The sequence below is a fragment of the Falco biarmicus genome, chromosome 1, assembly GCF_023638135.1.
Source record: "Falco biarmicus isolate bFalBia1 chromosome 1, bFalBia1.pri, whole genome shotgun sequence".
Lineage (NCBI taxonomy): Eukaryota > Metazoa > Chordata > Aves > Falconiformes > Falconidae > Falco > Falco biarmicus.
Genome location: NC_079288.1, coordinates 7532044 through 7543042, shown reverse-complemented (window position 1 = coordinate 7543042; position 10999 = coordinate 7532044). Strand labels below are relative to the sequence as shown.

Sequence of the window (10999 nt, the reverse complement as noted above, 5' to 3'; positions counted from 1 at the left end):
GGTATATCTGGAAGAAAGCCATGTCTGACTGGCTCCTAGATCTTTTTCTGAGCAGTTTTATTATAGAAATGGGGGCAGGGAAGAACCTTAATTTTCTCATGCCTGTCAGTGTTGGCAGAGACATTTGTCCATAATAACATGCTTTAACTTTTGGTCAGCCCTGAAGTGGTCAGGCAGTTGGGCTAGATGATCGCTGTAGGTTTCTTCCAGCTGAGCTATTCTATTAATCGTGAAAAAGAATTCCCTGTGAAAGGTATTCTGTTCCTAACATAAATTATTATCATTTATCTGTGTAGTGTAGCCACAGTGAGTGAGTGATTAGATGCAAAGCCCTAGCCTGTTTGGCAGCAGCAACCTGGTGACATGATTTTGTGAAAATATTTTTTTCCTGTAGATTTTACAAGAATGTCTCAGATCTGACCTGTCACTCGATATAATCAAACATTGGTGATTTCTGTAGAGGTTATATGCGAACAAATGAGAATTCCCACAGCCTGCCCCAGCTGGGGAGTCAGCACATTGCTTTTCTTTGGCAAAATGATCAGGATTACCTCATTTCCTCTGAAGAAAGGAGGTTTGCAGAGCTGAGCATGTGGAATGCAACTCAACACCACCAAAAAGACCTGCTTGCGTTTCACAGAGCTGCTCAGCGCAGGAAAACAGTGAGACAGCTTCAAAGGCAACACTGAATTGCCTCAAACAGCTGCTTTGAGGTGCTTAGTGAAGGCCAAATCCTGAATTCTCAGTCCCCAGAGTTATAAAACATCCTCTCCTCACAGGTGGGTAGAGTTTCGTTAGGGTTAATGGGCCACCACATGCAAGGAGCTTGTTACCAGGTGCTTGCACAGAGTACTGGTTAAATCCTGCTGGCTCCTGGCCCTTGGGCTGACCTAGGAGTAAGGAGAGGCCAGAGCTGGCTGTGTCCCACCACCCCTCCGGGCTACCTGGGCTCAGGGCCAGGTGGCCGAGCTCTCCAGCGGTGGCTACATGGAGCTGTCATGGGGCTTGTGCCGGAGAGTAGCCGAGCGAAGGGGCTTCAGGGGACGCAGGCTGTGGGCAGAGCGGGGGAAAAGGGGGCAAGATGGTGGCAGGGGAAGGTGATGGGGGGAGAAGGCAAAGGTCAGGGGAGCACAGGAGGGGGCTGTCAGGGAAGGCGAGAGGGAGCCCAGGCCAGAGGAGAGAGCGAAGGGCTGGAGGAGGGCAACCTGAGGGAAGCCATGCTCTGCGGTGGGCCCTCGGGGAGAGGGGTGACAAGGAAGGGTGCAGGGGGAGCATGGCCATGGGGGAGTGAGGTGTGGGCAGAGTGAGGGGGAAGGGGCGGCAGGCGGGGATGGGGATGGAGGAGGAAGGTGGCGGTGGAGTGGGGAGGGCAGGGGCTGCCTGGCGGAAGGTGAGAGGGAAGGGGCGAGGTGGGGAAGGGGCGGCAGGTAGAGATGGGGATGGAGGAGGAGGAGGAAGGTGGTGGTGGGGCGGGATGGAGGGCGGGCGGCGGGGCCGGCGGAGGAGGAGCAGCGGCCGTGGGCGGAGGAAGGGCCGCGGCAGGAGGAGGAGGAGGGCCGGGGCCGGCGAGGCCGCGTTTGACAGGAGGGAGGCAGGCAGGGAGAGCCGCCGGCGCGGGGAAGGGGCATGGCGACGCCGGCGGCCCGAGGAGGGGAGGCGGCAGCGGTGGCGTGAGGGGACAGCTCTGCCCGGCGCTTGGCGGGCCGCAGCCCCGCCGGGCCGCACCATGGGCAGCGCCGACTCCAAGCTCAACTTCAGGAAGGCGGTGATCCAGCTCACCACCAAGACCCAGGTGAGGGCCGCCATGTCGGGCGGTGGGTGAGCTGAGGGGGGGCCGCCATGTCGGGAGCCGCCCGCCCGCCCTCAGGCGCGGCCTGTCCCGGCTCTGTGGGGGCCGGGGACGCTGAGGGGCAGCCGGGGCGGGCTGGCAGGCCCCTCTCCGCCGGGCCCTGCCCCGAGACACCCCCGGTGCTGAGGGAAGGGGGCGGCCGGGCCGCTGTCCCCGCAGCCCGGCTCTGGGGAGGGGGCCGGCGGGTGCTCGGGGCGGCGGTGGCGGCCCCGCCGGGGGCTTCAGCCATGGCCGGCTGTGGTCCGCAGGGCGTGAGGCCGTGCCCCGAGGCTGGGGAGGCGGCGGGGTCTGGGCCAGCCGGTGCCATCGGCCGTGCCGCCGGTGTGCCGAGGGGCTCCGGTGCCCCCTCGGGCCGCAGCCGGTGCGGGGGCAGCCGCCAGCCCTGGCAGCGCCCGGCCGGTGTCACGGCGCCGCCGCCTCTGACATCTTGCGCTTTGCTAAGCAGAGCGAGACGCTGCTGCCTTGAGGGATGTCCGCGGCTCCCAGCGGTTTCAGCTGCAGCTTTACATCACCGCAAGGTTTGCCAGTGCCTCCTTTCCTGTATCTCTTCCCCACCCCCCGAACAACTGGTGGAGAACCTTGCCATCTTTTGGGGTATTAGAGGATTGAAAGGGTTGTTGGCCAGCCAGGCTGTTGGGAGAGCTCTTTGCAGCAGAAGCAGCTTCCATCTGTGACCTGTGAGGTAGTGCTTGATTTCTGCAGGCTGTACAGGAGGAGGAATTACGTGTGTCAGGACTGTGGATAGGAGGGGTGGTTGCCTGGAGGTCTACAGATGTTGCGCATGTCCTGGGAGCAATTAAATTGAGAGCCCAGTAGCAGCAGCGTGCTGGCAGAAAATCGGTTGACTGTTCTTCTAAGGAGCAGAGGGATTTTGTTCAGTTGAGAAATCACATCAGGTTCTTCTGAGCTGCAATGGAGAATTGCTGTTAATGATCCACCTTTGGTGGTGAGGCAGTAACTAGCTGCTGAGAAAACCTGGGGATGATGGCAGAAAGATGTTTAATGGTGGGGAATGAATTCAGAAAAGGGTGTGGATGCAAAGGGGTAAAGGGTAATAGGGGAAAAACTGCGAAAACTCAAGAGCCGAAGGCTAGGACTGGGAAATAAATCATAGACAGTAACGCTGGAAGAGCCTTTGAGAAACAGTGCTTATACTTTCTAAAGCAGTATCACTTCTATCTGCATTGCTCGGGAATGACTTTTGTGAACGTGTTCTTAAAAACCTCAGATGGTGGATGTGCTGCAACATCCCTAGGCAAAAAGAGAAGCAGATGAAGTAATGTTTTAAGGGATTCTTCCAAAGTCTTTTCTGGATCCCACATAGTTCAGAGTGCTTTCAGCTTTGGGCTGCCCTTCTTCCACTGGGAAACATGCTTATAAAGGGAGATTGCGGGGGGGAAATCAAGCCTATAGGGATCTTCTTAGTCTGCTGTTCACAAAGAAAATCCTGTCTGAGGCAATCCTTGGTATCACCAGCCAAGAAGAGAGCAGTCCCCTCCCCTGGTTTATTGATGTGTGCAATGAAAGAACGTTCGCTGGGGCCCCGAGTAAAGGAAGCAGAAAAAGCTTCATTCTCGGCTGGATTAATTTCATGTCTTTGTGGCCTAGGTGAGACTAACTGCCATGTGGAAAAAGGGTGGGGTGTTGGCGCTCCCATATTTACATACTGTAGAAGGGCACTGGTGTTTGCTTGTGCAGGATGCGTGACTGGATTCTCCTGGAGCCTTCTGAGCTCATACCAGCAGCAACCTCCACGTAACCTCCTAGTCCGTGAGGCTTTAAATTCAAAACCAGGCTGCAATAATGGACAGAGTCAAATCCTTTGAAGCTATTAGCTCAAAATATGTTTTGCGTCTTCAGCAGTGTATCTCCTTTTTTGCAGCCATCTCCTCTGGTATTAGGTAGCTGGACAAATAGATTTCCATCAAATGATCTGTAACAGGAAACAGTGAGCTTAGTAATGCACTGTGTGGTGTTTCCTAAGGCTCTGATGGAAGGAAGCAGTTGAGCAGAAAGCACTACTCGCTCACTGGTGAAGGTTCAGAGCTGTCGCTAAAGTTAAATTTGTCTCAAAAATAAGTTCTTATAATCCCCAGGCTTTTGTTAATTAAAAATATGAGCATTCCTGTATGAACATTTAAAGAAATGTTAGATAAACAGCATTTGAATGCTTGTACACGTGGAGCCCAGAACTTGAAAGATGAACTGAGCCTGGACACAAATGAAATTGACTTAATTGATTTTTTTTTTTAATTGCCAAGAGAAGCTCTGAAGGTGTTAGAGCATTAAAAAAGAAAAATTACTTCAGAATGACTTCAGTAGTTAAGAAAGGGCAGTAATACCAGAAGGAAGGAATTAGCTTATTCTACAGGTGTATATTTGTAATCATACATGGAGAAATGGGCTTGGGGATTTTTATATAATACATAGATACTACATTACAGTGCACGCCTTTAAATTGATAGGGTACATTCTTTTAATAATTAAACAGGTGTGTTTTATTTGAATGTGTGAGCCCTCCTGAGTTACCCATAAAAACACTGTGCATTTAACACGTGAAGGGAAACATAGATTGTGAGTATGACAACTGATCAGTGGCAGAGCCAGGGAACTGAAGCTGGGAGTCTTAACTGCTGGTGAAACTGGTTTTCTTTACTCAACCAGTTTGTGATTAAATGGTTCCTGCAAGCAACTGACTGGAAGATAAGAAATTTTGATCTTGGGAACCAGTTTGTCAGATTTTAGTGCTAGCTATGCCTCTGCTTTTAAAGAGACAGGAAGGATCAAACAAGGGACAAACTTCTGTCCTTCCTTTATCCCTGATGTGGCAATGCAGCAGTACAACAGGCTGTTAATTTGAGCCCAATACAAGTACATCTTGCACTTGGAGAGAGGGAGAGATGTCTGTTTCAGGTAGTCTCTCTCTGACAGTGGTCAAACTTGACTCGAGTGTCTGGGTGTCTCGGGCTGATGAAAAGCAAAGTTGTCTTAAAAGCAAAGCTGTAACTAATACTGCACACAGCTGACTGTTGTCCTAGGCTTTCCCTGCCAGACTTCTACAAATCCCATTTTCCAGTTTCCTTTGCAACACTCTCTTTGCTGTGGGAGTGGAGAACTGGTATCAGACTCCTGGAGTTTCTCCTTGATTTGTGCACTGCTGACTGCAAAGTTCCTATAGAAAAATTTACTATTGCTCTGAAATCTGTGTGGAGCTGTTGTCCTTGGCAGCAGAGATGAAATCTTGCTAGTAACTAATGTTTTGAATAAAATTGTCCTCAGACTTTCCGTTTGCACAGTGGCTCACAAACAGGTGGTAGAAAGGTGTGTGAGTTGCCTCAAAGTAATCTGCTAGCTCTGCAGGGTTGCCTGATCTCCTAGAGGTCAATCAAGTGCTGCATGAATGGTGCTCTGGTGACTACACTGTAGTTTTGCCTCATTTGGGGTGGAAAGGAGCATGCTGCTGTTACATATTCTCTGAGCTTGTGTAGTGCTGCCTAGAAACCCTGGTCAGGGACAAGGGACCTGCTTTGCTGTAGAGTCCCAGAAAAAGGAGAATCCCTGCCCCAAACACCTTGCCACCTTGCCTGGTGGGATGCTCAGTTGGTGTGTTGGCAAGAAGCAAACAGAGAATACAGTGAGTGAGACTAGTGGCTGCTTGCCCCCTTGATTCTTTGCTGATGGTTTGCAGCAACCTTGGAATTGGTTTGACAGCCCTCCAGTAGGGACCTGTTAGAGGAATTGTTGAGAATGGGCATTTGATACAAAGGTGTAAGTGCGGAGAGCTCTTAGTTGGGAGGAGGATGCAAACACTCACCTGCCAGGGTTTGTGGGGGATTGTATCTGAAAGAGAAAGTGAAGGTGGTGCTAAGTGTCAGGCTGGGGACAGTAACAAATGGGGGGAGGCTGTGCCTTGGGACCTTTTCCTGTTTATAGGACACGGTCAGCTCCACTGTTTTCCTGTTTCCTGTGAGGTATCCTGTTTGCCTGGGGATTGCCTGTTCAGGGCTGTGATTCTCTGATCGGTAACTGGCAAGATGTTTGCAATCCAAGCATCTTCCTTTTCTGACTCTTACAGTGTGTGGTTTTCTTTACAGAACCCGAAACCCAGCATTTATAACTATTGGGGAATGAAGGCTGGAGGTGTCCAGTAGGACTGGTTCCACCTTTGCGTGGCCAACATGCAGGTGGGAGGTCTTTACATCTTGTTCAGGTGAACTGAAAGGCAAAAGTCTCCCTCCTTGCCCACTCTGAGTTGTCACATCACCTCGGCTCTGCCTGCTGTGGTCTTAGCAGCCACTCTGTGCTACAGTCATCCTTTTGGTGTGGAGAGCTTGGAGCAGGCAGCAGCATCTCTTCCTGCCAGCTCTATAACTTCAGCAGCCTCTGTGCTGGGGTGCATGGAGGGTCAGGAGCTCCCTTTGCACTCCAGATATGTTTCCAGAGTAGAGCTGAACTACTGATCCCTTGATTCTTCCAGCAACAAGGTTCTCATTCTCGTTGCACTACTGGTGCAGTGCTGGTTGTCTGCACTGTGCTGGAGGAACATCAGGATTCTTTTTTTTTTAACCTGTGCTGCAGCTTCCTCCCTAAAAGTAGAGACATTTGTGCAGATCTGGAGAATCTGAAGTGGCCCCAGATGACAGCATTGCTGGTGAGGATTCAGCTCCTTGTGAGCTCTTCTGGTTAAAGCACTGTCAAGGCTAGCTGTGGTGCTGTGGGATTTGTACTGCAGCATGTGCAGTACCAACGCTTGTAACTAAATCTTGACGTTTCCAAATGAAGATATGCGGTGCTGGTGAACAGGACTGTTCTAGGTCTATGTATTTCCCTTCTCTGTGAGCTAGATACAGGCTGTTGGGTGAGCTCAGTGTGAGGAAATGGATATTTAGATCCCTAGAGATGATGCCGTTTGCAGAATACGGTCAGTTTAAAAACATCCAGTAATGTTCTGTCAAGGAGATGAGTATTATGTGGATCAAGTAGTTTCCTGATGCCAGACTGTTAATTAAAACAGGGGGGCTGCAGGGACGTGACTCAGTACTGAATCCATGTCCCAGGATTGTACGTGGGATGCCATCTGTTGAAGAGGAGCCCACTTGCTGCAGCTATTAAAAATGAAAAAAATGGTGGTTTAGTGTAATCTGCTTGCCAAGATGGCAGCCGTAACATTATATGGCTGCAGCATCCAACGTTGCAGCTTGGGTAATTGCTGCTATGCTTTTCAACCTGCATGTAATTTTAGTCAGGAGACAGTGTTCTTCAATTCATCTTGGCTGTTGTGTTACCATCTGTAAAATAGCGGCTGTGTTCAACCTCTGAGGAGGCCTCAGGCTAGTGGGAGGTAAAAGGATCTGTGCCTGCTGGAGGGAAATGGTTTTCTGCTTCCCCTCTACAGGAGAGTGAAGCCATTATTTATGCATGATGTCCAATTAGCAGCAATTGCTGTTTGCTGTTGTCAGTGGGAGTGGCTGTGGCAGGCAGCCAGTAGGTACATGTGGCAATTATACATGCAGTTGTGGTACGTGGCTTGAAAGGGGCTGTAAAAAGTGTAGGATGTTTCATGCGTTACATAGATTGGATTTCCAAGGACTTGGCTCTTTTTGAGGAGCATAATTAGAGATGAGATTTGCAAAATAGCTCTGCTTTCCATTTAAGCATTTCATGCCCAGGTCACAAAGAGCACATCTCCTTCACACACTTGGGAAGCTGAAAGTTAAGCTGTAAACACTTGGCTGTTCCTACAGATCTCCTCTGAGGAGCTGTGATTTTTGAACCATTTGGGAAAAGTTGTCCTTCCCTTGGGAAGAAGTTTGGTGGAAACTTGCTTTGGTGGCCAGGTGATAAAACAAAGAAGGTTTCAGCACTACAGCAGAGTTTAAGAAGATGCCTGAATACCTGTGGTTTTGTGTGGGGGTTTTTTTCTGGTTTTGTTTTTAAAGACTGGAGAGTTGCTTGGGCTGATTTGTTGCATGGCTGGAAGGCCCAGGACAAGCGATAGGCAGCCTCTACAGCCCTGGAGCGATAAGGCAGAGAGCTGCAAGGCAGTAACCTGCTGTACCAGTTTGGAGGTGGCCTGCCTGCCCCTCTCGCTTTTTGGCCTTTGTGTGGTAGTGCCACACCACCTGCTCAGACTGTGGCTGTTAATGAAGGAGGTGATAGCAAAAGGTGTCAGAGCTGTGAATGAGCTGTTCTCTCCCGAGTTGCATCTTAGCTGCATTTAGAAACAGTATAGAGCTGGGCAAGTTTTCTGCCTACTACAGCAGAGCTGGGAGTGGGCAGGAATTGTTTAAGTTAAACACACATTCATATTTTTGCCCCTTTCCCACCTGATGTGGTAGACCTGCCCACGGTGCTGATTATTGCAGCTGGTGAGAGCTGCTTTGCTTTAGAGCCGGTGCACAGTGTATGCAGGAGGCTCCCCCTTGCCCCAAGCCCAGGGCTGGGGTTGCTCAGGCAGATGGCTCTTCTGACCTACCGAGCATGCTACTGTGCCTCTGCGTGGCTGAGGATCAGGAAGAGCTTCTGTCTTCCTCTTCAGACTGAAATCATGGGTCCATCTTTTCGTGCTGCTTGGCATAAACAAACATGTATTTATCTCACGCCTAGTAGGTGGTCCCTTGGGCTGAATGGGCACTCCCAACCTTGTTTGGGTGATGCTATCTTTTGGCAAGTGTGTTTAGATGGGAGGAGCTGTGCTCAGTTTTAGACTGGCTGAAAAGTTAAGTCTTTCCTGATTATCCAGAGCTCCAGGCTCTGGATGCCTGAGATGTTGTGTAATGGAGAAGTCCTCTTGTTGAGCGCTGGCATTTTCACCTTTTGGGTAGTGGCAGGTCACGCCGTGCTTCTGCAGGGTTGGAGGCACAGCTGGCTCTGTGTGTCTGAGCCTCTGCTTCACCTTGAATGGCTGGCGCTGCTCTCTGGCTCTACAAAGCCATAAAGTGCAAAGCAAGGCCCAGGCTGCTTTGTTCAGCCACATATAACCTGACACCCAGGTTGTCATCGTTGTTTTGATTTCTAAGCAGATGCCACGCTGTCAGGAAGAAGCTGGGGGAAATAACATGGGGACTGTGCAGCCGGCTGTACAGAGCTCTTTCCAGCTGCAGTCTGGCAAACAGACTGTCGTTATGGTCAGCATCCCTGGCAGTGGGGTTTCAGGGTGGGCTCAAGGAGAATATTTGCTCCCTCGCTGTGAAAAGGGGACAGCAGCGCTGGTAGAAGAGGAGGTTGTCTGCACCTGCAGAGCCAGAAGAGATAATGGGAAGAGGTGTATTCCCAGGTGTGGGGCAGGGTAGTGATGGGCTTCTCGGACCACAGGTCTGAAATGGATTGCTTTTTTTGGTATATCAGTTTCGTCCTTCCATCTTCCTCTTTGCATTGCAGACTTAGTGCTTTTTAAGAGGAAAGTCTTGGCAGCGACCGGCTGCACTGAGTCCAGTTGCGTATAAATACTTGATTCAGAAAAATCAATTCTGTTGTGTCCATAAGTGCTTTGAGGTGGGTCTGTGAGTTCTGTGGGTCTGTTCATGCCATGTTCATGACATGTCCCTGATTGCTTCCTCGAGACTTTGGTTACAATTGAAGTAATTCCAGTGCACTCTCAGGGCATCCTTGGCTTGTTCTGAAGGTGATAGAGTGCATGAGAGCAGTCTGGCCCATGCGTGTTGGGAAAGATCTTGTAACACATGCCCTAGGCTGCAGACAAGCAGGTGGCCTCATGTATGTTGTGACTCCATGAAAGACTTGGGGAGTCCCAGCCTGATGCAGTTGGTCACGTAGATGTCTTGCTGCTCACCCTCTTCCTGGGGGAATGCTCTGTTTGGGAGATCAAATCAGCCAAAGCCCTGATAACAGAGGGTGAGGTACAAAACCAGTGCCAGTGTGTTTTATTGAACCTCTTCTGTGCCTGGTTCCATCCTCAGGCTGGGCACAATCGCTAATGTTTGGACCTCATAGAACGGTAGTTCTGCATCTGTAACCATGTTTGTCTTTCCACAGCCTGTGGAGGCAACGGATGACGCTTTTTGGGACCAGTTCTGGGCAGACACAGCCACTTCAGTGCAGGATGTCTTTGCCCTTGTACCAGCTGCAGAGATCCGAGCAGTGAGAGAAGAATCACCTTCAAACTTGGCAACTTTGTGCTATAAGGTAAGGGTGGTGCTGTCTTACTCCTTGGTGCTTGCTAGTAGGGGTGTGTTCCGGGATCACTAGTCCTGTGGCTCCCAAGGGAAGGCAGGTACCATATTACTTCCTTGTGCCACATGGTGTGCTTGCTTGTCCCTGTCTCTTCCTGATGGTAGCTCTCAGCCCTTACTCTCCTGGTTTAGCACAGACCACAGCTGGCATTTGCTTACTTGAGAGCTTTTTTCCTCTTGTCCCCTTCCTATGTTTCACTGCCTCTTGGGTCTTGCCTGCTACATAAACTGCTTCCTGCTTAGAAGACTTGTACCAAGGCTGCATATTTGTGATGAGGCTGGTATATCTGATTCCTTGTCTGCATCTAAATGCTCCTCACCACGCATCAGTCTGGCTTCAAGCTGATAGATCCCAGAGGGATATGGAGATTGTCACTGTAAAAGTGCCTGGATGTTCGATGAAAATCATAAGACTTTTTTTCTTTTCTTTTTTTTTTTTTTTTTTTGTGACATCAGAACATCCCTGATGCTGCTTCTGGTGTTGCCACATCCTTGTGTGGATCACAAGGGACATTGACTCACATTTCGTACCCTGCCAGGTTTGGCAAATCATCAAGCTGGTGAGCAACAGCCTGAAACTTACTCTGCCTGGGAAAGCACAGGTGTTAATAATGCTCCTGATCTGAGCTGTGCAGAGTAGCCTTGAATTTGTATATCAGAAACATTTAAAATTGGGAAAATGCCAATTCCAAATGGTTGCTGCCATCCTGTTTTCCTTTCCTGCTCTACAAAATGTGCCTGAGACCTACGGAATCATACTGAAGGTACCTCTGACTGGGAATCATGCCTCAGACAGATACCTGTAGTGGGTACTTGATAAAGAATACAAAAATGAGGAAAAGTAGAACAGTTCTTCCCCAGTGCTGGCTTCTGGCAATCAGCAGCTTGGGAATCAAGAAGGGCTGAGGAGACCTGTACTGACTATATAACCCCTTTGACTCTGTGTTCTTTTTCCCCC

General features: G+C 50.1%; 1 protein-coding gene across 3 annotated transcripts in view; it reads left to right on the top strand.

Annotated features, from left to right (window-relative positions):
• The first annotated feature begins 1538 nt into the window (after nucleotides 1–1538).
• Nucleotides 1539–10999, top strand: part of HID1 (HID1 domain containing) — a 31821-nt gene continuing 22360 nt past the window's right edge. For 2 of the 3 annotated variants that reach the window (XM_056349849.1, XM_056349840.1), the window contains exons 1-2: nucleotides 1539–1792; nucleotides 9845–9994. In XM_056349849.1, the coding sequence (XP_056205824.1) occupies nucleotides 1727–1792; nucleotides 9845–9994 (216 nt within the window). In that variant the 5' untranslated portion in view covers nucleotides 1539–1726. Of the gene's footprint in view, nucleotides 1793–6396; nucleotides 6501–9844; nucleotides 9995–10999 lie in introns of those variants that run through there. The other variant, XM_056349857.1, reaches the window with a different exon arrangement.